This window comes from Calypte anna, chromosome 1, assembly GCF_003957555.1.
Source record: "Calypte anna isolate BGI_N300 chromosome 1, bCalAnn1_v1.p, whole genome shotgun sequence".
Lineage (NCBI taxonomy): Eukaryota > Metazoa > Chordata > Aves > Apodiformes > Trochilidae > Calypte > Calypte anna.
In genome coordinates, this window is record NC_044244.1 from 119,641,029 (window position 1) to 119,666,641 (window position 25,613).

General features: G+C 40.3%; 1 protein-coding gene across 3 annotated transcripts; it reads left to right on the top strand.

Moving 5' to 3' along the window:
- The first annotated feature begins 1,787 nt into the window (after positions 1-1,787).
- ACOT9 (acyl-CoA thioesterase 9) lies at positions 1,788-25,036 on the top strand. Of its 3 annotated transcripts, XM_030466231.1 has the most exons (16): positions 1,788-2,076; positions 3,574-3,665; positions 5,453-5,479; positions 8,336-8,381; positions 11,935-12,105; positions 12,202-12,239; positions 14,094-14,177; positions 14,766-14,869; positions 15,962-16,035; positions 17,855-17,922; positions 18,862-18,973; positions 20,099-20,189; positions 20,683-20,768; positions 21,279-21,366; positions 21,553-21,703; positions 21,959-25,036. In XM_030466231.1, the coding sequence occupies exons 1-16, from the start codon at positions 2,063-2,065 to the stop codon at positions 22,015-22,017; spliced, it is 1,305 nt and encodes a 434-aa protein (XP_030322091.1). In that variant the 5' UTR covers positions 1,788-2,062; the 3' UTR covers positions 22,018-25,036. The 3 variants fall into 3 exon arrangements, with proteins under 3 accessions (XP_030322091.1, XP_030322100.1, XP_030322109.1); XM_030466240.1 differs by lacking the exon at positions 5,453-5,479; XM_030466249.1 differs by lacking the exons at positions 1,788-2,076; positions 5,453-5,479; positions 8,336-8,381 and having other exon boundaries at positions 3,608-3,665.
- The last annotated feature ends 577 nt before the right edge of the window (positions 25,037-25,613 follow it).

Here is a 25,613-nt window from a genome sequence, read left to right on the forward strand (position 1 = left end):
TTAATTTTTGATTTCCTCCTTCGCTAAGAAGATTCCTTGAATTCCTATATGAATGCCTTTCTCATGCCTCAAAGGTTCTCTGTTTATAATAAAAGAGGGAGGGAGAGAGGGAGAGAACTTCTTACTCCACACTCAAATGCAGTCAGTTTTGTTTTGTTTTTTTAAATTACAATAGTAAACGTTCTTAGGTATTTAAATCCAAATTATATCTCCAAACTTTATCTCAAATCTGTTAAATTAAATATAGAAAATACAACTGATATTCAGTGCTGACCTGTTATTTTTCTTGACTAGCCTTTGGACAACAATTAAGATTTTCAGCATTTTCAACCGAACGATTTCTTTTTCACACTCAGAACTTGCACTGATAGTTATGCGTTCACTGTGGCTTCCAGGTATTTTTTAAAAAGCAATTGCAGTTGTTTATAAGTACTTACTGAGTTGCTCACAAATTACTTACAATTTATCAACATACATTGAAAAAATATGAATTTCTATTGAAATAGTACAGAATGGTAAATAAATAGTGCAGTAGCACTGCTCAGAATTTGGGGTAAACAGAAAATCGACAGTTTCACGTAATAAAACTACATTTTCATATGCTGTAAATAAATTATCATTTTCCATTATTGTAAGTGAAGACATATTTTAGGTCTTTAGAACCCTGTTCCTGCAAATTGATATATCTCATCTCATTTGTACTTATGCAATTTGATGAATTTGGGATTTGACACTACTAATTATCTGTCTGCATCCACAAATCACCTACATCAAGCATGTAGATACTTCGGGGTTTAGTTGCGTTTTTTTGGTGTTGTGGGTTTGTGATTTTTTTTTTTTAAGCAACTTATCAAAAAGGTGGTGATACAGAAAAAAAAGACAAACTAGGTTTTACTTTTGCGAATAATGTTGATAATGTGAATGGTTGATAATGTGAATGGTTGATAATGCACTGTGTGCTGGGACATCTGTTTCCTCATGTCCTCACACAATCTCAGTGGTGCCTTCGGCAAGTCTTTCACCGGGATGTGTTATAGCAACTTCATTGCTGACTCCTACCCCCTACAAGTAGTATTTTGATGCCAAGTTTAAATGACTGAGGAGACCCACAGACATTCTGGTCGGTGTGAAGCCACAGGCTGTACCTGGCCACCTGTATGTACCCAAGTCACTCGGAGGGGCTAGGGCTAGGGGCTCCTTCTGGGCTGGATGCTCACCGGCTGGACCTCTGCAGACCATCAGCTGCCTCCCTGCTCTCAGCCCGCGGAGCAGTTTGATTGTTTTTCTCTAGAATTCTTTAGTTTCCAGCTATAGGAATACTCCTCATTAATTAAACTTGCTGGATATCCGCGTGTGGAAAACCCGCAGCTTGCTTAACTCGGTGCTTTCCTAAACCTCTTCCTCCTGGAAAACACCCAGGCTCTCAACTACCTTCCCTAACAGTGCCACCAAGTGACCGGCCAGGGGAGGAGGCCGTGTCCCCCGCGTCCCCACGGCCCTGGGGTGACCGGCCGGGCACCTGCGAGCCCACCGCCCCGGTGACGGCCTCCGCGCCCTGCGGACCACCCGGGCAGGAGCTGGGTACCGAGCTGTGCGCCCGTGAGCCCGCTTCGCCCCCTCCAAGGCACAGTGAAAACAAATGAAAAAAAAGGGCCTTGAAATTAAATACTATCACGGTGCTGATTACAAACAAGTCGCACGCAGAGCCCGGCGGGCAGCGCCTGCCCGCTCTGCCAGGGCCCGCCCGACTCCTAACGACCACCGCCGGCCTCAACCTCCGCCCCGCAGAGCCGCCGGCAGCCGAGGCGGCAGGGACCGGCGGGTTCCGCCCCTCTGTGAAAGGCGCGGTCGCTGGCAGGCGGCAGGGCCGAAGGCTACGGCGCGGCGTGCCCGGAGCCACCCGGTGGGCGGGAAGGGAGAGCGGAGCCCGCCAGCCCAGCTGCGAGTCTATGGTGCTGGAGGACTGAGTGCCTGGGGCGGGCGTGGCCCTGCAGGCGCTGGGCCAGCGGCGGTCCCGGCCTCATTCTTCAGCCCCGGTCCCGGTGGCGGCGCGGCGAGCACCATGCTGGCCACTCAGTAAGGCTGCCCGCAGCGGCGGGGCCGGGGGAGAGGGGGCTGCTGGGGGAGGTGCCGCTCCCTGAGGGGAGGAGGTGGTGGTTCCGCCCGGCGGGCTCCTCCGGGCGGGGGAGCGGGGTCCCGGGTGCCGTGTCCCGGCTCTCGGCCCGGGGCTGCCTTGCTCTCTCCCGTGAGGTGGGCCCGGTGCGCGGTTCGGCGGGGCGACGTCAGGGCGTGGCAGCATAAAACTGATCCCCGCTTCGGGCAGTGTCGGTTCGGCCTTGTCAGCGGCGGTCCCGTATGAGCAGCACCGAGCTGCTGGGTCCCGCGGGGGTGCGGGCTGGGCTGAGGTGTTGGGAGGGGAATCATTGCCTGGCAGTGCCGTGAGACACAGGTCCCGGAGCTGCGACGGGCACAGGGAGCTGTCACCATCGCCACCCATCTCATCTCATCTCATCTCATCTCATCTCATCTCATCTCATCTCATCTCATCTCATCTCATCTCATGTGCATACCGGAATCCGCTGCTCTCTCAGGGCTTTATTTTATTTTATTTTATTTTATTTTATTTTTTTTAAATTTTTTTTTGCGTGTGTGTGCATGTGTGTATGATCCCTTTTAAGTGCCTTTTACTTACAGGCAGAAGAAGCTTGTGTGCACATAGTATATATATGTGTAGGTGTGGACCTGAGGGAGATAGATAAATATTTGTTTACACGGCCCTACTTTTCTGCTGGTGCCTGGGGACTTGGCTATTTTTAATTTTTTTTATTTATTTGAAGCCCCAGCCTCATCTGAAGAAAATTTAAGGACAGGCAACCCGTGTTCCTTGTCAGGATAATACCATGAACTATCACAAAGGATTTTAACACCTGCTGACCGTCGGTTTTACACAGTGTAGTTAGCCTGGAGGACTCACACTGCCTGTTACCTGCTTGAACACTCACTGAATTGCTGGCTGGATTACACTCTCTGAAGGGTTTCATGGCTGCCCCTTCTTGCTGAACAGCTAAGAGGATTATATGCTGCAATTTAGGGTTGTTCTGGGTTGCGGGGGTACTAAGCCATGGGGGTACTAAGACCAAGCTTAGCTAAATGGAACTCTGTGGGAGGCCTTGTGATCTTCTTGGGACATTCCACCTTCCACCACTGTGCACACCAACTAAGTGCAGGAAAGGTGTATGGTTAGAATGATGGATCACTTCTTAGGTTCATATGGCCCCTGTCTGTGTTAGCATGGCTGCAGGGCAGAAGCTGGTGTTTGATCTAAACTGGTTGTCCCAGGACATTTGAATAATCAGTGGAGAGACCAGTGAACTTCCTATCTGTTTTCTGATCGGTGTCATCTGGAATTTCAGCTGTCTTGAACTGTTGTACTGATTGTATCTGATTCTCATAATCAGGCTAAAAAAGAAGGAGTGCAGTTTCTGAAATAATCAGTGCCATTCCAAAAATAATCCTACATTATTTTTGCAGCATTAGTTTTAATGATGCTAAATTCTTCTGCTCTACCCATAGGTTCTGCATCATGAGGAAGCTTCCTTCTCTTCTGGCTAGGACACTCACTTCTGGGGCCAGTGGCTCCCCTGTGCTTCCTGACATGTCTGAAGGTAATTTATTGTATTTTGAAAGATTTAGTGGTGTTTCTAAGGAGTTTATTCTTTCAGGTGATGACCCTTCATAAGTTAGTATGGTTTGGGTAATGGATGTGCCCTTGACTGTTAGCTTATGGTATGGGTGTTGAGGAAACAGCAGAAACTTATTGTTTGTGTTGAGATTAGCGACAACAAATATGCATAATCATCGATTTAGGGGTTTATCTGGTTCTTTAGTGTTGGAGGAGTGTATAACACTTTTCTGGAGGGACAGCTGTTTCTCACATTGGCTATAGATACAAAGTCAGCATAGTACAGACAAGTACTATGTTGTCCAGAGAGAATGAGCAAGAAACAGAGGAACAGAGTGGAAATATCTTGCAGAACTTTTAGTGTGTCAATACCATTAATTTTGTAAACTTAGAGAAATCTTTTAATCAGATCAGCAACATTGCCTCGTGAAAATGCTCTTGTGAATAGGGCTTTGAGTTGAAAGATTGTTTTAGGGATCTAATAGTAGTAAACCATAATGTTCTTGTTTCAGAAACTTTGAAAACATTGTCCTGCATTCTAATCCCATGTACTGAGAAAAGGGCTGGAGTGAGATACCACTAATTCCTTCACAGAGTTCTGCTTGTTTCTGAGATCTTCTTTCCCCCTTTTTTTTCTGGTTAGAAACCATAGGTTACCCAGTAGGAGAAAAAATGAGGGTTATTTGTTGTTAGAGAACTTTTTTTTTCCATTTCTATTAATAAATTATAGTTTGTGAAATTAAAAGAGAGAAGAAGGGATACAGAATATTGCATGCTTGCAAGTATTACTCTGCTTTTTTATTTGGATATTTGGTAATGACACCACCTAGAAGGCCAGTAAAAATAGTGAGGCAGTGATGCTGTCCTAGCCTTGCCTCTGATTTGTTTCCAGAGAATAATTTTTTTTGAACTGTAACTAAATAGTTGAGATTCTGTTCCAAAATTGTAACATTAAAATCATGTTACACAAACTTTTGCTGATATGTAAACCAGCTTCGTTTAATTTGGTATCCATGCTTTCCCAAAACACCATAGTCTTACTACCTTTTCACATACTTCCTCCCAATTTTGGGTCTCTGTTGTGAATGCCCTCAGTTCTTCCATGGGTTTCACAAAGGCTACACCAGGTGGGACTTGGGGAAATGGTAAGAACCTGAATCAGGGGAGGTTTAGGTTAGATATTAGGAAAAGGTTTTTCACTCAGAGGACAGCTGAGCAGTGGAACAGGCTCAGCCCAGGGAAGTGGTCACAGCTCCAAATCTGCCTGAGCTCAAGAAGTGCTTGGATGATGCTCTCAGGCAGATGGTGTGACCTACACAAGGACAGGAGTTGGACTTGGCCATCCTGACAGGTCCCTTCCAACTCATCAGATTCTATGGTTTGGAAGTTTCCTCTGAATAACTGGCATCCTGCTTGCTGAAAAATGCTCCAGATACTCTTCCCCAAGTTAATAGTGTTTATCAACAGCACTTGGTAGCACCAAGTTTGGAAAACTTGTTGGAATTGCACTGGAAGCAGATAATGCACAGAGCCATTAGACAAAGGAACTGGAAATCTGGCTTTGAAGGAAAAGACAAACTCAGTTTAAAGCACAAAGATATTACAAAACAGGCAGGGATAGGTTGCTTACTAAAATTAAGTAATATGTGTGTAAGTGGAACTCAAGCAGGTAGAATAATCAGGTAGCTCCTTACTAGATGTAATTTTCACTGTTTTGTTTTGTTTTTTTTTTTTTAATTGTTAATTTAAACTCTGTTTTCCACTCCACAGGACACTTACCCATTCATGTGAATAATGGTGTGTTTTGGTAATCTGTACATATTTTAATATTTGCTATAACACTAAACTTACTCAGCTACTGTTTTTCCTTACTTTAGCATTCATGAAGAATGAAAGACTATTATTCTTCTCTGTTAACTTGCTTAAGGCCTCTTTGCCTTCAGTGAACACCTCTGATACTACTCGTGGCAACAGTGGTTGTACTAGATCTCTTTCATCTCACTGGGTTTCTTGTGGCCTGCTGTGTAACACCTTTCAAAGAGGCTTGTGGGATACAAAATCTCTTACACAGCAACTCCTGCAGTATTTAGCATCACTGTAGATATTTGAATTCGCAACCTTCACTGAAGTCCAGGCCAAGCTCTATATCAAAACTAGGAGCAAAATACCTTGCAGAGGTCTACCTGCACCTGGGTACAGCCTGAAGAGGCACCAGTGCAAGGGCACATGGATCTGGTTGGCAAAGATGAATGCAGTGATCTCCTCCAGCTGCTTCCCTCACAGCAAACTGCAAACAAACTCAGCCCCTGCTGCCCTGGTGTTGATGATCCACTGGTGAATCTTCAGGAGATAGATACTCAACATGACAATGATGGGTACACCCCATTTCCTCTGATTGTTTTGCACATTTAAGACATTTGCCAAATCAGAAAAGAGTTTATGGATTTTTATGCTTAATTGCTTCCTCAAATTTCTGTTTTAAGGTAACTAGTATGTAGAAGAGTTTTCCCAGGGGAGGGAAAAAACTCTGTACTTACAGGCCTGCAAAATGACTAAATTTAGCTTGGCAACATTTTAGAAACCCTTTTACCCTTCCTCCCTTTTGTTGTAAAGTAAGGATTATGTGGTCTCAGCCTGACAAATGTTTACTTGCATGCCTGACATTGAAATCAGAAGTGTTAAATGGGACTTACAGCATCTCTATATGTTTGCAGGTTTGGACCCAAGATTTATTTTCAGTTTTTCATTCCCCCTCCCAGCACAGCACAGCACAGCACAGTCTGAACACTGTTGGAAAATTGAGGTTTTGTGTTCTAGAAGCTGTAGCAGTTTTTCTTCTAACAGTGTACTAATCAAATGCATGCTATGGCAGTTTCACAGGTGGAATATGAGTAACAGGAAAGTAGTAACTATTCTATAAACAAGCTTGCTACTAAAAGAATCAGACCTTCCCCCCCCTAACTCCAAGATTTGCAGTCAATTTCTTTCACTGAAAATTTTCCTCTTTGAATTAGTAGTGCAACTCTTCTAATTTCAAAACACGTTTTTAGCCTTATTTCCTAAAGAAATGAGACCTAAGCTATCTGTTTCGTCTTTGCCTGTCTTTTCATCCCCTTCGTTTTCCAGAACCTTTTGTTGCTTGATGTCAGCCAAAATAAATGAGCACAAATGTCCGAAGACACGTGTCTCCATATGCTCCATGCAGTCAGTCTGCCTTCTGAATCAGAGGTCTATTAGAGTGCCAGAGCTAGTGTTGGGGTCAGCCATGGACCCAGATATTTGCTGGCACTTGGCAAACAAGTAGGATGTAGGTGCCAGCTGGCTGGCAGGCCACCCCTTGTCTGCCTCAGGGCTGCCCACAACACATGCTGGTGCCTGGTTAGAGGGCAGGCAGGACAGGAGCAGGCTGGTAGCTTAGGGATGGGAGCTGAGGGTGTTGCAGGGGAAGGAACAAGAAAGGTGAATTTAGGGATATTGCAGTGGTGGATGTGTGTGTGGGGGGCTTGGGCAGGAAAACAAAATCTAAAGTGACTGTATGGGGAGGAGGGGGGCAGAGCTGAGTGGATCAGGCTGAGAGGGGTGAGTGGTTTCAGTACCTGGGAAATCAGGTGCTACTTGCTCCAGGGTTCACAGGACAGCCTGCTCATCACTCTGAATACTCTGACCCATTTTGGAATGTGCCAAGCCTGATGATGTCTGGTAACCTCAAAGTATAAATGGTCAGCTTGTGAGTCACCAGCAGCTCTCCTTCTGTTTTACTGTAAAGTTTTTTGGTAGCCCTTTCTTGGTCTGTTCCTAGCTATTTTATCCTGCTATTGGAACCTCGTTGTAGAAAAATATTTGTGTCTAATAAAAAAATCCCTACTATAAAATTTTCAGCTTTCTTCTGTTTGGAGCCCGGGAATCGTTTCATTTTCAAATATTATAGGCTCACCTGCCTAGTAGTGATGAAATAGTCAGATAGATTTAAGGGAACTGTAGCACACTTAATATATTGCCTTATCTGAGGAAAGAGTAGAAAAACTCCTTATGCAGATTATTTGTGAAATTTAGGAAAAACTTGTGCAGAGCTAGCATCAGCTCTGATAGTGCACAGTGCCAGAATCAGTTTTATAAGCCTGTCTCCAGTGTCTCAACACTGTTCTTTGAGGCTGCTAAAAATTTGGGCAATTGGCTGACATTACCTGCCCTTCATGAGTGGGACTCTTTCAAAAGTGCTCTCCTCATTCTCTGTCTCCCAGCTGCACTGTTCCTTTCTCTATTCTTTTATCATTTTCTGATTTTTGTTATTTCCCTAGTTTGTGTTGAGGCTGAAATATTTTCACATTAAAATTTCTGAATCTGGTCTTGATCTGCTGTCTCTTTCAGTTATTAATTAGCATTGCAGGTGTTTGATTGCATCAACAAACACTTGAAATGCATTCTTTGTGGCTAAAAGCTATGGAATCGTGTTACTCAATCCATTATTGTGATATGCCTACTAACAGCATCACTGAATTTGGCCAAACATATGTTTCTGGGCTGCTATTTGCATGAATTTGCTTAATTTTCCTGTTCTAGGATGAGGAGTGTGCCTTTTAGCACCAGGCAACCTCATGTTCATCTCCTGCAGAACTAAGCTTGATTTGCTTTGATTTATTTTTTTTTTTTCAGTGCGGAGCAGATTGAGGGATATAGTGGGAGCATCTACCAACTGGAGGTACAGTGTACATTAAATGTATCTTACTATATTTGTAAAACCCAGGGAGAGCTCAGGGTTGTGGTAGTGGAAGTTTATGTTAGCTTGCTGACTGGGGAAAACAAAGATTCAAGGTAAAAAATCATGCATACAAGGGTTCTGAATTATTACTTTCTGAATCAGAAACTTCTGAGATTTCTCTTGCAGCAAATCTTTAGCACCAAAGTAAAAAAATTTACAATCTTGATGTTTATAAGATTCTCCCATTAGCTTTGAATTTGATGGAACTTTAAGAGCTATAGAGTCTGACTAGAATTTTTCTGTTGCTGTTACCTCTTGGTTTGTCTGTTGCTGGATTACCCACATGCTGTTTTTGTCCTGCACTGGATTCAGAGGCAGCTGAGATGGTTCAGCATGAAGCAGAGTGCATGCATGTCACTTTGGAAAACTGCCAGCTTGAAGTCTGTATCTGCCTAGTCAGGAGCATTTTGGTCAGTTCTTTTCTCCACTGTAGCTGAATTTTAGGTTGATTTACATACAATTTATGTCACTGTTGTTTTGACTTTATGCAGGTTACCTTCCACCCTCTCGTTACATAGAATAAGACATATTTGACTGTAATCCTCCACTGTTAACAATTCTGAATACATCAGTATAGCAGCCTGGGGAAATTACTCACTGCTGTTCAGTTGGTCCCATGTTTACTGTATTGATTGTTGATTCTTCTTCTGTGTTTGCTGAGCTCTTGTTTCACACTTTGTGCACTGGTGAGGACATGGATGGTGTCTGATGTGTCCAGGCCTTCTGACTAGGTTTGCCTGAACAGGATTATAGGTATGCTGAAGAAAATTCCCGAATGTGGGAAGCTGGTTTTTGCTTCCCATTTTGCTTTAATACCAGTACCTATGGATGAGGGGGTTTGAAATTTTTGATAGGCCAGCTGAAAAGGGATCTAGAAGTTAATTTTAAAAAAAGCCTTTCCTGCAGCCCAGGATGGCTGGGGAGGAACCACGCCATATGGAAATACCATCTGAGGATCAAGATTTGAGAGGGTTCTCTTCAAATCTTATCTTTCCTCAGTTTCTTTCCCCCACTGCTCCCACTCTGAAAGGAGAGCAGACTGAAGCCAGCATCACCACAGCAGCGTTTTTCTTTGGTAGGTATGTCTCTTGTGCTGTGTAAAATACAGCAGAAATGGTTTGCAGGGTACTGTATGCTTCTGTTATTATGGATAAGTAAAAATGGGGAGACCATAGATGGAAGTGCTTGAAAATTATGGGTTTAATCTGAGAGATTTGGAGGACTTGGGTCATTTCTTTTGAGCTCCCACTTTTAAAATGGACTGACAGAGAGCTGATACCTGTGAAGATTGAACAGCCAGTGCTTTAATGGGGTTAGACCACAGAATGACTAAAGAGGACAAACCTAAGAGGATAGCTTTACAGAGGTTCCAAAATGGGAGCTAGGGGAGGGCTGATGCACATACATCTGGGTTGCTGGGAGAGAGGAGAGATGCATGTTGGTGGAATGCCTTCTGCTGTGAACTTTGCTAAAAGGAAACTTTGGTTTATGATTGATTTCTCTTGTAAAGGCCAGTGGCATTTTGTATTAGAAAGAAATATCTTGCTTAGATGTTTATTCTGGTTTTTTTGTTAGACTGTAATTAAAACTGTTAATCTCTTAATTGCTGATTATAGTTGAGATAGACTTATGACCATTTCAGAAATAAATAATGTAATTTCTCAGAATGTTTAGGGCAGGTATTAGTCAATATTTAGATGAAGTATTGTTCCTGCATGACTGATACTGCAGTGTGTAACAGTGTTCATCTGTTGAAAAATGTTTTTGCTTTGAGTCCAATATTTCCATATATTGATGAGTACATTCTGAAGATGAAGTCAGGAAGAGTTCTGCTGCTGACCTCAGAGGAGCCAATATGGGACTGGTGAAAACAGAATATAGTAAAATTTTTATTGTTTGGTTTCCATGTGTTTGTAAATAAATTCTTATTGACTCTCTGGTTAATTTCTCTTAAACTTTTCCCTGAAAGACCATGGAAACAAATCTTTTCAAAAGTATAAAGGTGCATCATCTTGGACATTGCATCTTTCCTTAGTCATCTAGTACATTCTATTTCTATGCAGTGGCATAACTTCAAACATTAACCTTCTGAAGGAGGTTGTTATTTTTCTATTTTCTTTGAACTCTGCAGTAGCCATGTTGATCAGGTGAGGTAAACCGTATCTCATATTTCAAGCAGACAAACAAACAATGAACTGAAATTTTCTCCTGGACTTTTGCTCTCTTTGATCATGGCTTATTCATATTTTCCCCACAATTATTAAACGGAGAAGAGGGAATATAAGTATGTTGAAATGTGACTGCTTTGTATTTCTCCTCTCCCAAAACTAGAACTCAAGCCAAAAAAGTCTCCATATCAAATGTCTAATATCTAGAATTTAAATGCAGACAAAACTTAGAATTAAATTTTTTTTTTGTAAAAAGGTTCTATCTGTTCTTATTTTTAAAAAAATTGTGTAAAAATTGGGTTAGTTAAACACAGTAGCACTCATTTCAGCAATGCAGCATGCACTACTGGTGGAACGGAACACATCCATGGGTTTAAAATTAAGTTTGGTTACTTAGTGTTTTATGCCTTCTCTTCTTATATGACATGGATTTGTGGTTTACATACTGTTGGCTTTTTACAGGAATAGTTGCATGTTTAACACATTGATTTTTAATGCTTTGTTATTAATTCTAGGGATGTTATAATACTTGCTTTGTTCAGTTAGTTTGCAGTTTTAAGGGAAGGGAACTTTGAAAGAACAGGTAAGAGAGAATATTGGGCAAGGTTATTGTATCTTGGTAATACTTGTGTGGAGAACCAATATGGTAGATCAGAAAAAAAAAAAAAGTGACATTATGTTGGCCCTTACTCCTTGTAAGAGTTGCAGCCTCTTTGCTCGGTGGTGTTGGAAAGCAGATCTGAAGGGATGGTGCCCCCTTTTCTGTATTGTTTCTTTCCACAACTTTCCTGTATAGTCCTGAGACAACTGGGTGGGAAGAGAGAGGCAAATGGTTTGCTGATGTCTTTGTGCTGTATGAACTGATGCTGTAGGGGCAGAAGTCACCTGTGGATGATAGCAAGTCTTAGCAGATGAATTTTTTTGTCATTACTAACCAGCACTACACCTCTGCAGTCAGTACTTCAAAATTGACACACTAGGAAGAGTTGTGGTACAGTAGCTGTGGAAGAGATGAATATGCACAAAACTTTGTGTTAAATTATGTCTGATTGGTTCTTTTCAAGGGGAACCATTTTGGTAGCATTCAGAAATAGATACATTTTTTGATTTCTCTAGTTTGAAGTGCTTGCCACACATCCACAAAAGTATTTAAAACTTATGCAGTAGTTTTGCTTAGTATACCTGATTACATTTCATTTGCTTTACAAGGTACACTCTCTGTGTATTGCTATTTTTACAACTTTATTGTTTTTATTTGACAATCTTTTAGCTAGAGTTTTAGTTCAGTTATTATGCTGCAGATGGAGTGTTCTTTTCCTTACCAGGGATCATGTGCAAGCAATGCAAGAAAGAAAAGCTCTTCATACTCTACTGGCAAAACAGCAGGAAGATCTCCCTCCTAGAAGAATGAAAGATAGCTACTTGGAAGTTGTTCTGCCTCTAGGAAGTCAGCCTGAAATAAGAGAAAAATATTTGAATGTGCATAATAGTGTCAGGTAACAAAGCAACAGCATTACACATGTAAGAAAGTTTTATCTTTCATTTACTATGAATGTAGGTAGTTAATTGTAAAAACCTTCTGTATCTTGCAGGTTTGGAAGGATACTTGAAGATCTTGACAGTTTAGGAGGTATGTATCTATGCTTTTGTAAAGAATGCACAAGTAATGCAAAGTGAGTGTGACTACTGCTGAGTGCTGTTCAGCGTGATTACCTATCTCTAAGGGGAAGAAAAAAAAGAAAAGATACTGGTGCTGAGAGAGAAATAAGGATGATAAGGAACAGGCAGAAGCAAAATTGCTCAGTGTCACCTTTTTTTCAACTGGTTGCCATAACCCCAAACAACACTGCAGGCTTTGGGAAGAGTGGCTGGAAAGCTGTCTGGTGGAGAAGGATCTGGGAGTACTGGTAGATGGCTGGCTGAACATGAGCCAGCAGTGTGCCCAGGTGGCCAAGAAGGCAAATGGCATCCTGGCCTGTTTCAAAAACAGTGTGCCCAGCAGGAGTAGGGAAGTGATCTTGCCCCTTTACTTGTCCCTGATGAGGCTACAGCTTGAGTACTGTGTTCAGTTCTGGGTGCCATAGTGTAAGGAAGACATTGAGGTCCTGGAGCATGTCCAGAGAAGAGCTGGTGAGGGGTTTGGATGGCATGTTGTGTGAGGAGCAACTGAGAGAACTGGGATTATTTAGTCTGGAGAAGAGAAGGATCAGGGGAGATCTTATTGCTCTCTCTAGCTACCTGAAGGGAGGTTGTAGAGAGGCCAGTGTTGGTCTCTTCTCCCAGGTAACTAGAGACAAGATGAGAGGAAATGGGTTTAAGTTGTGCCAGGAAAGTTTAGATTTGATATTAGGAAAAAAATCTTTACTGAAAGAGCAGTGAGGCATTGGAATGGGCTGTCCAGGGAGATGGTGGAGCATCCACCCCTGCTCAAGAAGTGTTTAGTTGTGGTTCTTCAGGATATGGTTTAGTGGCTGTAGTAGCTGGATTACGGCTGATGATCTTAAAGGTCTTTTCAAACCTTAATGATTCTGTGTACAAGAATAATTTGTGGAGGAATGATCTAGATTATGAACCTGCATTGTGTGTTTAATCTGAAAAAAATTGAAGAGTGCACTTTCTCCAATTAAAACATATACTTTTCCTGCTGAAAAAGCCCCACAGAACAATTCACAAAACGCAACAGCTAGTGAGGGGCAAAACTTTCAATCTTCCTGTTGGGGAGAAGAAGGTATAAGGTATAAGCTGTAGAGAGCAGAATGTATCCATTAAGAAGAAATGAAAAACTCTTGGGATAGACTCTTAGATTCTGTTTCTGAATTGATGTTAAAGGTAGAAACATCTCAGTTGTTTCATGTTAGCTTTCTTATTTTTTTTCCTCCTTTTCACTTATTCTATTCTATTCTATTCACTTATCCTTTTCACTTATTTGATTTACTTATTCTGTTCACACTATTACACTCATTATATATTTAAAAGCTTAAGATATCTGACTTTTACATCTAAAGTAAGTGCTAGATTTTTAATATAACGTGGAGATGCTTGTCTCTTAAAGTGTCACCCAGTGGCTTTCTTCTTCATCAAAGCAGTATTTGAAAAAGTAACTCCCCAAAATATCATGTATCCTTGGAAAGCCACCATGAAATCAAAACAGGAGGTGGGAAGGTTCTGAGGTGTTGGGATGCAAGGGTAAAGGGATCAGAATAAGTGGGATTGGAAGTAAAGGAGCGATGGCTTAATTTAAAGTGCTCAGCTAAATTTCTCTTTGTGGTCAGTGAGTATGCATATAGCTGCTGAATCACTGTTTTCTTTATAGCAATCCTGTGAGTTACATACTTGACAATGTGGAAATTGTGTGCACTCCTACAGTGTGATACTTTAGTTTTGGAGTTCCTTACTGTGCTTCATGGAAATGGTTTTTGATCTGAACTTTTTGTTGAAGTGTGGTAGAACTGGAGGCTGACTCCCATTTTTGGTTTTTCTGCAGTTCTTATTTGCTACACTCACACCAAGCAGGAAATGCAGCCAAGGTCTCCCTTATCAATAGTTACAGCTCTGGTGGATAAAATCAGTAAGTGGCAATTTGATCAGTAGAAGTATTTTTATCTGTTTGTCTTACTCTTTCAGCAGCTTCTGCCTTCCTCTGGTTGTTATGAGGATGCCTTCTCCCCTCTCCTGTTAAGTTCACTTCATGTTGTTTTGGCTTTGAACTCTGAATACTGTGGCCTTTGTTGAAAGAAGAGAGAAGAGGATTTTGTAGATGCTTTTCAACATTTCATATTTCCCTTCCTTTCAAAATTTGACTTTCATGCTTCCTGTACTTCTGTGCTTGGATTTATTTTGGCATGTAAGTTTCCTAGCTTCATTATTATTATTTGTTCTGATTGAGCTGGACCTTAGTTTTGTCACATGTTCTGCTGAACACATCTTTGGGTCTGCCTTCCTTCTGCCACTTGTATGCCTACTTCCCCCTCCTCTCCTGGTTTTACAAGTCTGATAAGGCAGAAGCTGCAGGCTGGCAGTGTGGTCCCTTGAAACAGCTGTCTCTTTTTGGGTTGTCTTTGTGCCTATTGTCACTTACAGAACTGAAAAAGGTCTTAGAGAATCCAGTATTTCTAGTACTAGGTGTCTTCAGTAACCTTTAATGTTTGTCATGCAGATTTGTGCAAGAAGATTATCTATCCAGACTGTGACATCAAATTCACAGGCAATGTTTCTTGGGTTGGAAGGACTTCAATGGAAGTGAAGATGCACATGCTGCAGGTTAGCTCCTGTGACTTCTCTCCATCCTGTGACAAAGATGAGGTGCTTCAGGGTGAATTCTGAATGATGATGATTTTAGCAGTCTAAACTATGTTTTCTAGAATAATTATTTTTGGAGGACTTCAAATAGCCCTTATGTTTCAAGACTGAGACAACTTCCATTAGTGTAGGTGTAGCTGTTGCTAGCCTTTATGTCAAGACACAGATTTTTCTTAACCAGCATTTTGTAATTGAACTGGAGAGCAGTACTGCTGCAGAAAAAAAAAAAATGCCTGTGCTCTGCATTTTCTTAACGTTTTTCCCTGCTTTTGAGAAACTTTATTTTCCTTATATCTCTGCATATTACAGATTTATAAATTTTAATATTGGTATTTAGATTTGGAGTTAAATTGAAACTCTTGTGTTCGCCTTATCTGCTGTGTAGCAGAATTATTGCAATAAATTATTAAGTAAGAAATAATAGAAATTAAATGAAGTGTGAACCAGGCTACACTGAGCAGGAAGCAGAAGGAAAATAATAGCTAATTTTAAAAATCCTTGATGTTTCTGTTGAATATTTACTGTCAGTTGATTAGTTAACTGGAACATTAATTCAGTAATTTAATTATTTAGAGTAACAAAGATATGCTATAAACCTATAGCTATACCTAAGTGATACTTGTGGCTATAATTCTTACAGGTAAATATTTTGGATTCAGTTTGTGTTCAGGTAAAGTCTCTGATGTAGAAGGTAACATTGCACCTTTGTTGACTGAACTCCCCGTGCTGGCATCAGGAGCAGTTGGGTTCTGATGACAAACTGTTGCTTTGGCATTTCTCAGAGTAGAGAGTAAGTGGGTCCTTTCACAACACCTGTCTTGCTTTCTTCCTGCCCCTAATTATTGTTTATATTGCAGAATTCCTGAAACTAGAGGTTTAATGTGTGTCATTGCCTTCTCTGACCAGTTGTTGAGAGACCTTGGAAGGGATGACAGAAAGTGAAAATAAACAGCACTAACACTGTGATCTTATAGTTGATGTCAAGTGGATAGCTTGCTAAGCATGTTTACAGTCTTGGGAGTTTGCAAATGTAATTTTTCCTGTCTCTCTTAGCTCCACGATGGTGATTACAGCCCTGTGTTAGATGCAACCTTTGTCATGGTGGCCCGGGATCCAGAAAATAAACGGTAATTTGTAGGAGAGGAAAACAGTCTTCAGGTTCCTGCTATGGTAAAAATAGTGAACATGGCAGCTTGCTATGCATGTATAGAACCCATATTGTGTAGGTGGTAAATAAATCATGTAGTTGGAAGTTTCTGCTGGCAAGCATTACTTTCCTGGAGCAAACTTCACAGCATTGATTTCAGCGGTCACATGATACTGGGAATTGCTGTTAGTCTTGGCATCTGACTCTTTTCTTCCCTAATAGACACACAAGAGCTCTCATTAGGGTAACTCAGCCTGAGCCTTAGTTAAGTAAGTAACATGGAACTGATCAGTGCTCTCTCAGAAGTAAAAAAATGTATCTTATGTTTCTGATTTAATTGTCTCTATAATTCTTAGTCATTAAATTGACAGGCTTTTCTGTTTCAGTTTTGGTTAATATGACTCCAGCACTATAAAAAAAAGGTATTTCTTACTTCTTTCTTTCTTGTATAGGCCACAAAAGTAATTAAAAAATTTCTAACTAGTTCAAATAATTGTCTTTATTTAATGAAGAGGAATATGTTTAATGAAAGGGTTTTGCTTGACTGAATTATTTAGTCCTGATAATATTTTAAGTAGTTCTTTGGCTGGTTTCCTTCAGATTTATGAGATATTTTCAGAACTCATTAATATAGTATACATTGAAATACATAAGCACTTATATTTATGGTTCCTCTTTTAATGACTTACTTTGCAAAAGAATGACATCAAATCTTGTGTAATTATATACTAGCAGATTAAGGACAAACCTACATGAACTCATGCAGATAGATGAAAACTTCAGTGGCTGTTTGTCAAGCCTGCTGGCCACAAGCCAGCTGTGTTTTGGAAGCTTTCTGTCCATATAAGCAGGGTGTTCATTCTCTGTGACGTAAAACCTTTCAGAGGGGTACAGGCAGGTACATGGTAGATTGGTTATAGTGCCACAGAAACGTGGTTGTGTGGCTTTTGGACCACAGCAAACATGCATCTCAGCAGCCTGGGGTTTGGGCAGAAGAATTGATGTAGGTGTGTCCTGAGTTGAAGAGGGGGAGAATGAGCTCTGTGGTGAAGAAGGAACCAAAGTATCTCCAAAATTCAGAGCTTTATTAAACCTGGAAAGAGCAGTTTATTCCAAGCAAGAAGGTCCTCACTGCCTGGTTCTTGTCACCAGCACAACTAGAGGTTTGGGGCAGAGGTGATCTGTACAGCAAAAATAAGAATTTCAAAATAATAATTGGAAATTATTAGAATGGCTCCCAAAACCAAGAATGTGCCTTGCCTTGTGAAAAGCAGTAATTAAATGTTATATAATTAGGTTAAAGTTATTTGTACAGTAAAATAAACATACAAATTTGTACTGGAGGCAGACTCATATCACCTTTGATAAGTAGTACGGGTGGTAAACAGCTTTTGGCTGCTGATAAGGCTGTCATGGGAACGTGTAGATTATAAGAACAACTTGCTTGCTATGGCACCGTGCTCTTTTTGCTCCAGGGGGAATGATACTGTTTGAGTTTCGTGTATCTCTTTTAGACTATCCTAGACACTACTCTGCTTGAAAAATCTTCACTATTGAGTATAGTTTTGTCTCTTCAAGCAGCATGGGTGCATTGATTACTCTTTGTCAATGATACTAGATAGTGGTTGGATCATTTAGCTGCCTCTTCCAAGTTAAAGCTAATATGATACTCCTTTTCCAGCTGCCACACAATCTGAAGTTTATGTCTTTGTGTAAGCAAACATGGAAGACTGTTATAATGTATTCACAGGACAAATTCTTGCTGTGTTTGTAACCTAAAAAAAAAATTCTCTCTGTAGGCCAGCATTTGTTAATCCACTCATTCCTGAGACCCCTGAGGAAGAAGAAATCTTCAAGCAAGGGGAATGTATGTCATGCTTCCTGGTAGTATGCACATCTGTTCAGCTTAATAGCTGGAGGGAAGCGGACTTTGGAAGTTCTGCTGCTTAGAAATGCTCGTAATTTGGTTAAAATCAGATTTTTGTTCTGTCTTGCGTGTCACTACTGTAAGAGAATTTAAAAGCCTGCTATTGCATCATTGGAAATGCTTTGGCTCAGCTAACAGACAGTGAGACAGGCTGCCTTAGACTTATTTGTTTCCAGGATGCTCCCTCCACTTCAGGTCTGAGCACAGCACAGGCTTTCCTAATGCTCTGTCTGACTCGCTGCTCCCATGGTGGGTCTGGGGGTGCAACCCAGCTCCTTACCTGCCTGGGGTCCCATGTTCCTTTTGGAAAGAAATTGAGAAAAAGAAAGGGGGAGAGCAGGGGACAGAGTGTGTAGCTCTGTCTTGTTTGTTTTCAAGCTGGAATTTTAAAGCACGGAATTAAAAGGAAAACATTAAACCCTGAATAAACTGAACAGATCTTTTAAACTAAAATTTCAATCGCTATGGCCTATGGTAATGAGTTCCATCATAAGTTTGCATTCTTGTACCACTGGCAAAACCAAAAGAATTTTTAAAAAAATTTCTGTAGGGTTTCTTTTTTGATGTGTTTTCCTGTACTTTGAGGGGAGTACTTAAGTTTTCTGAGGGAGGGGTGAGTGAGTGGGTACCACAGTATATGTATAAAAGGACACATTGGTGAGGTAACAGTGAATCTCTACCTTATTTTTTCTTGGATGCAGTCAATTCTAAAAGCCAAATCTCTGTTTGAACCTGTGGGACTGTGAAGTTAGAGCTTTTAACTTACAGGGGGGAAAAGAGAAAGGAAAGAGGCAAATAATCCCAGGTTAAAATCCAGAGCCAAGCCAAAATTTTTTTTTTCAACTCTAATATGAATTTTTTGTTTGTTTGTTTGTTTAGTGAACAAGCTGAAGAGGATTGATTTCAGCACTGCCTCCTTATTGAAAATGGCTCCCACTGCAGAAGAAAGAAACATTGTTCATGACATATTCCTGAATACCTTGGACACAAGGCAAGACGGGGAGGGGTGGAGAACTGAAGTCTTATGAGAGGGAAAAATAATGTGCCTTTTGCATGGTTGTTTGTAAGGGGGTAGTCTGGAATAAGTCTAGAATAAATGCATTTTTTCCCATTTCATGATTTAAACTCTGGGCATTTAGTTTGAAACACAGGTACAAATTTTAATATGACATCTATGCCTCTTAAAAGGGTCTGCTCTTATTCAGGAGTGTTAGCTGTGGTGAAAGTGGCAGTGTTAGTACAGAGAGCTTCTGAGAAAGCTGTTATAAGTAATCTTGAGGGAAAAGATTAATTCTGTTTAACCAAATAAGGGAATGGAATGGTTTTGCAGTCATGTGACTTCCACAATCTAAGACTTCGATGCCATGGTACCTTGAAAAAACCTGTGAAGACATGAATTGGCCATATTTTGCCCACATAACCCTGCAATGTGCTTGAAATATAGTATCTGACAACATTATTTGAGAGAAACTTTATTTAACATTATTTGAGTGTTGGCATACTTATACTTGAGATTTGTGTGAAATTGTCTGGTATCAATGGTGATGGAACAGTGAGTGCAGTGTTGCGTTAGTGGGTAGTTGATAATTTCTTTAACTCACAAACATTATACAATTGTTATTTTCAAAGCTGTTTTCCAAAGTGAGACAAATCTTTCCATAAAATTAGCAGATATACTTTGTACGCCTTCTGTCTGGATTTGAAAACCTCAAACTGTCTGCATGTTTGATGTTGAATTATTCTGTTTGCTCACTGGGTGCTATTAATTCATCTTATGACTTAAAAAATAGCATAGGCTGTTCTGGAAATGTGGGTGCTTTTTGGTTGTGATTTATCTTTCCTTTCATCACATGTCTTGGGTTTGCTTGTTCACATAAGCTTGAACATTAGCAGAACTGTTTGAAAGATCAGGATCACTTTGGAGAGTGCTTCAAGGTCTGCTGGAACAGCTTGTGGTTATAGCATTTCTGGAGGTTTTTTGGTGTGGGTTTTTTTTTTTTGTTTGTTTGTTTGTTTTTGTTTTTTTTTTAGTGTGTGTTTGCATTTGCTGTTTGTGCATTTTTGATTTACTAAATTCTGCCAATGTGGGCTATAAATTTTGTTGTCTCTTCCAAAGGACAGTAAGTTTCCGGAGTCGTAAGTTACCACCCAATTCTGTATGGATGGAAGATGCAAAGCTAAAAGGCCTACAGATTTGTCATCCTCAGGTATTTTGAAAAGTATTAATGAATTAGAGAAATGGTTACTTAGGAATTGTCTTGAAACACTAGTGACACTTCTCTTTTGGTTCTGCAGTCATTGCAGTGTATTTAGATCTTTGTTTCCTTTGCCATTTTCCTATTATCTCTATGGATTGCCACTGCAAAATAAGAGATTTTTAACTACCTTCTTTTCTTACCAGGCTATTAATTTTGTGTAAAGAAATTCCTGTGTCAAGTGTTTAAATTGAGTTTCTAGTTGCTGATGCAATTTTGAATTTTTATGTTGTCAAATGAGCCAGATGAGCTCCTATTAAGTATAGTTGCTTCATCGATTTGGGCTTTTACATATGTATGAATTATATATATTTCAGTAGTATTTGTTATACTTTCAGATGCTGGGAGTTCTGTTAAATACTGCGAACTGAAGTGCAGACTTCAGCACAAAGCTTTGAAAAGAATCTGTGTAATTTATCAGTTTGATTTTTCTTTCTCCTTACAGGAACGGAACATCTTCAATAGGATCTTTGGGGGTTTTCTCATGAGAAAGGCATTTGAACTAGGATGGGCAACTGCTTGCAGCTATGGGTGAGTTGTAAACCTTCAATATTTCTTATAATCCAGAGTACTGTACACACATACATAGGTGGGGAAGCTAAGGTGATCAACCTAATGATGATCTGAGTAGAAAAGTCCTAGGTGTAGTAGAATATTGCACTATTAGTGCACAGCACTCTTTTACTTTGAGCATATGTTGTATTTATGAGGCCATTTTCATCTTGCTCATGTCCATGCTTGGAAAACTGAGGCCTAAGCAACAATGGCATGAAGATTGCCTAGCAATTGTAAGTTATAAGATACAATAATGATGCAATAATGAATACATAAGAGAGTATGTTTTTATGCATGTGAGCTTTCCTCTGTTTATTTTTGTGTTGGTTGATGACATAACTCTTGAGTGTTTCATGTAGCCTGTGTTTAAGAGAGATCTATTTTCTAGTAACCATTCATTAAAATGCTGATAATGAAGTATTAATATTAAATTTCTCTAAACAGACTTGATATTCTTGAGATGAAATTTCTCTCTTTCTTGCTCAGGGGTTCCAGGCCTTTTATTGTATCTGTTGATGATATCATGTTTCAGAGGCCAGTTGAGGTGGGATCCCTGCTACTCCTTTCTGGACAGGTAAGTTGATATCTTTTTGAAATTGAGAAAAACTCATCTATGCTGAGGTCATTGTTTATCACTGATAATATGCAGTGCTTCAGGAGACTGTGTGACTTTTCTTGTTAAACAGCACAATGAAATTTGTTACTGTTTTTCAGTGCCACTGATAAAATACAAACCATAACTCTTGTCTTAACTGTGCAGGTCTGTTACACAGAAAGAAACTACATCCAGATTCGAGTACACAGTGAGGTCTATGATGCAGATACCAGAGAGAACCACACAACCAATATCTTCCATTTTACATTTATATCAGAAAATGAGGTCCCACGGGTTGTCCCCAAAACTTACGGAGGCAAGTAGACAATTAAGGGATTGTCATCATAACTCTGGAGTCAAGACAGCTTTCCTTCTGTTGGAGCATTGGTCACTTTAGTTGGTGAACCATTGCCATTTGAGTAATTTAGCAGGACTTCATGGCAAACCACATGTAGTTTATGCTTTGATGACAGCGTGGATTGTTGTTTCTTAATCTTACCATTCTTTGTAGCTGCTCAGAATTGACCCTAAGTTACTAATGTGATTCTCTCTTTTCTTCCCCTTATTTCAGAGTCCATGCTGTATTTAGATGGGAAGCGACACTTTGCTGCAACCATGAAGGAGATCTGACAGGCACTGGGGGCTGCATCAGCAGTGTAGCAGCCTTGGAAAGAGCTGGCACCAGAGATGACTACACAAACTTGTACTACAAGAAAAAGAAAACAAAACAAAGCAAAACCCCAAACTTCTCAACAAAAAATACCTTTTTATTGCTATTTATGTGATTGCATATATTTGGATTGTTTATCCTCTGCTACTAGGATTTACTGAAATCTACTTTTACAAGCCAATGCTAGGAAAAAAGACTGTGGAAAAAAAATCTTAAGTATTAGAAGGCTGCTTTTTGCCTGCTCTGAGAGATCTCATTATGACCTCTTCTGTCTTGTCACCATCTTCCTTCTTTCCCTTAGTATCTTTCCTTTGTTCTTCCTTGGTCAGGGATAGAAGTTCTGTCACAAAAATGTATGCTGTAAGTAGATACATACAAAGCCATTTGACCTACATTCATGTGTAAGTTAGATTAATTTTTTTAAGAAGGACACATGCATCTGGGCTGTAGCATAGGCTCAGAAGTTACATGTGTATGCAAGTAAAGCAGGTGTTTCCCATCAACTGGGATTTTACCAGGTTTTGAAGCTTCTGTTTTGGATGGTTGCATGTTCTCTTGGGAGGAAACTGATTTTTGCAATGAAATGAGGTAGCCAGATGGTCTCTTCTGGCATTCTGTTTGTATACAGCCAGTCCTTGCCAGCCTCTTCTATTTTTGTTTTTTTTTTGGATGTCGATGAAAGTTCCTTCATAAATTATTTCTTATGGCCGACAGAGTGGAGATCTGATTGGTGAGATTGGGTGGAACTGGAAATGGCATTGTAGAAAATAAAGTTTTAATTTGTTAAGGAAAAAAAAAGGGTAAGGAAAAAGTAAAAGGCTGCTCAGATGGCAATGGTTATGTTTGATGCTGGAGTTGGTGGTCCAGAGAATCTGTATTGAGCAGCTCATAAATCAGCTGCTGAATGGTGGGAGGATTTTTATTCCAGTGAGGGGTGGTAAAGCAAGAGGATATCCTCCTCAGTTGGATTATTTTTCTGGTTCCTTAGTAGACTGTAGAAAAATATTAGTATTACACAGCTTGAAAGGTTGTCAAGTTTACCTGTTAAGGACAGAGTAATTCCCCACCACAGAGGGGACACCATGGTGGGAATAATTGTGATACATAAGTAACAGGAAGAAAGAACTTCATACTGAAGTGCTTGTGATGTAGTAAGAAAGTTTTACTAATCTCCAGGATCTGGCATATAAAGCCCAACATCATGAAAGTAGGAAGGTGAACAGATGGGAATCATCAGCTTTTAACAGTGAGGTTGATTAAGTCACAAGCCCAACATTTGACTTCTGATACCTTCAGATCAAGACTGGTAATCCTGTCTGATCAAGACACCTAAAGAGGAGTAGTTTGGCTCAGTGGTAATATGATGTCTTACAATACAAGAGAATCACAGAGAATCACATAGACTCAGGTTTCCCTGGTAGGTTTAGAATCTTTTGAAATCAGGAAGAGGCAAGTAGAAATGATGTGAACCAGCAAAGATGCATGAAATGGATTGATAAAACAAAGCAACACACTGCCATTTTATTTCTGAGTAAGGAAGTTTGAGAAATTCACAATTAGAACCAGCTTCCTTTGGTGGTAGGATCAGGTGAAGTCCGTGGCTTCTAACAGGTGGTTGCTGTTCCTGTGAGGAGAGTGAGCATCGTAACAACCAGCATGTCACACACCAGCCTTTCCTTTCCAGGGTTTGTCTGCCTGTATTTCTGAGGTAGAGAAGCACAGGGGTGTTGCCTGAACAACTCCACACATGGAGTTTCTCTCTTCTGTCAAACTCCAGTGCTGCTTCAGCTATATGATATTACAATCACTTTCTTTAATGGTTCTGACAGGGTGGATATATATTATTTTTTCTGTTTTTCTTCTTTTTAAAACTCTTTGGAAGCTTAATATACACTTGACTGACCACACAAAAAAAGAACTAAATTCTATCCCAGCTTCTTCCCCTCTTGCTGCATGGATCCCATTTGACTATTATAAAGTAAGTTGGAAGGCGGGAAGTGGAGGGATCTATTTCAGACCTATGTATTATTCATGACTATCTGGAGGTTTTTATCATGGGCCTGCTCCTACCTGGTTCATTTTGTATAAGATTTTTAAGTAAAAGAGTTACCAACTTCTTCCTCAGCTGCCTTTTCAGCTGTATTTAAATATAAATTTAGCATAATTTCTAAATTCAGCCTTCAGGAAGGGATTGGCGAGAAGAAAAAGAGGTAGTAGAGTAGGGAGCAAGGTGTGACATCAGAACCTCTGGACACAGTGAAAAAAATGAATCCCACAAATGAAGATGCTTAAAAGAATTAGTGTTCATAAAAGTGTTCAAGGTTCATAATAGCTTAATCACAAATGACAATCACAGTAGTTATAGAAATATGTGTACAGTCATACTGATTGTGTGTATATATATATACATATGTGAAAGATACAAAATATATATAGTAATAAACAGAAATACATATATTACATGCTTATTTTTACTCGGAGAAGATAACTCCAGGCTGCAGTGCTCTCTGATAATAGGCTAAATGTATCTTTGTTCAAGAGTTATTATTTCTGCTTGTGAATGTGTACCTTTGTGTGCAAGATAAAATTGTTGCCAGATCTCACATTCTGAACTGAAATACTTTAACACAGGAATTAATGTTGAGTTCATGCTGCATCTTAATAACCAACCTGTTACTGCTGTAAGTGACAAACCATTACCACACAAGCCTAAAGGTATTGGTACAAAATATTCTTATTTCTAGTGAACCTAGAAATTAATTTTTTTGCAATTGTGTAATTGGCTGTGGCTCTGTTGTGGAAAGTAAATGTTTTTGTGCCCACTGTGTTGGAAGTCTGTGGTAGCTGGATTGCCTCCCCTGACCTTCTCAGTGTTAAAAAGACTTGTGAGGCTGGCTGAGCTCAGTGCCTGAAGAAGCACTTTAAGTGTTTTTTTACTTTTTCTGTGTTAAAAAAGAATAAAATTCAAGTTACTTACTCAGACTTACTGTAACAGCTTGTGGTAGCCCTTCTTCAAGCAGGCACAATTCCTTTGCAGATGCGCCGTGGTGTTACAGCACTCTGGGAAGAGGCTGGATGGAGCTGGTACAGCATGATCCACTGAGTGAAGGTTTAGTTCAGAAATCTGCTGTAAACTTCCTGCATGCTTAATAGGCTTTGCTGCATGGTCAGTCCAGCCTTTGGTGATAGACTTGTTTGATTGCTGGACCTCCCTTGAGTGTATTTTTAACTAGCTGTGGGAGAGATTATTTCTTCATGGCATAGCCATTAGCTAACAAGAAAATAAAAGGGCAAATACTCAGCTTTCATAAAAGAGAAACTGGGGGTTCCTTTTGTGAAAGTTTAGTTGGATGACCACACCCATGTAGAAAATAGAGTGGAGCATGTTCCCTGACATCAGGGGATCCTCATCCTGTAGGCCTTCATGAGGCTGGAGGCACTTGGGGGCATTTGCTGCTCCTTACTCTTTTATCTTCTGTTACATAGCAGAAATGGAAGATTTCTGGAGGAGGTGAGCACAGCTCTGGGGACTGGTGCTTGGGGCACCCAGAAAGGA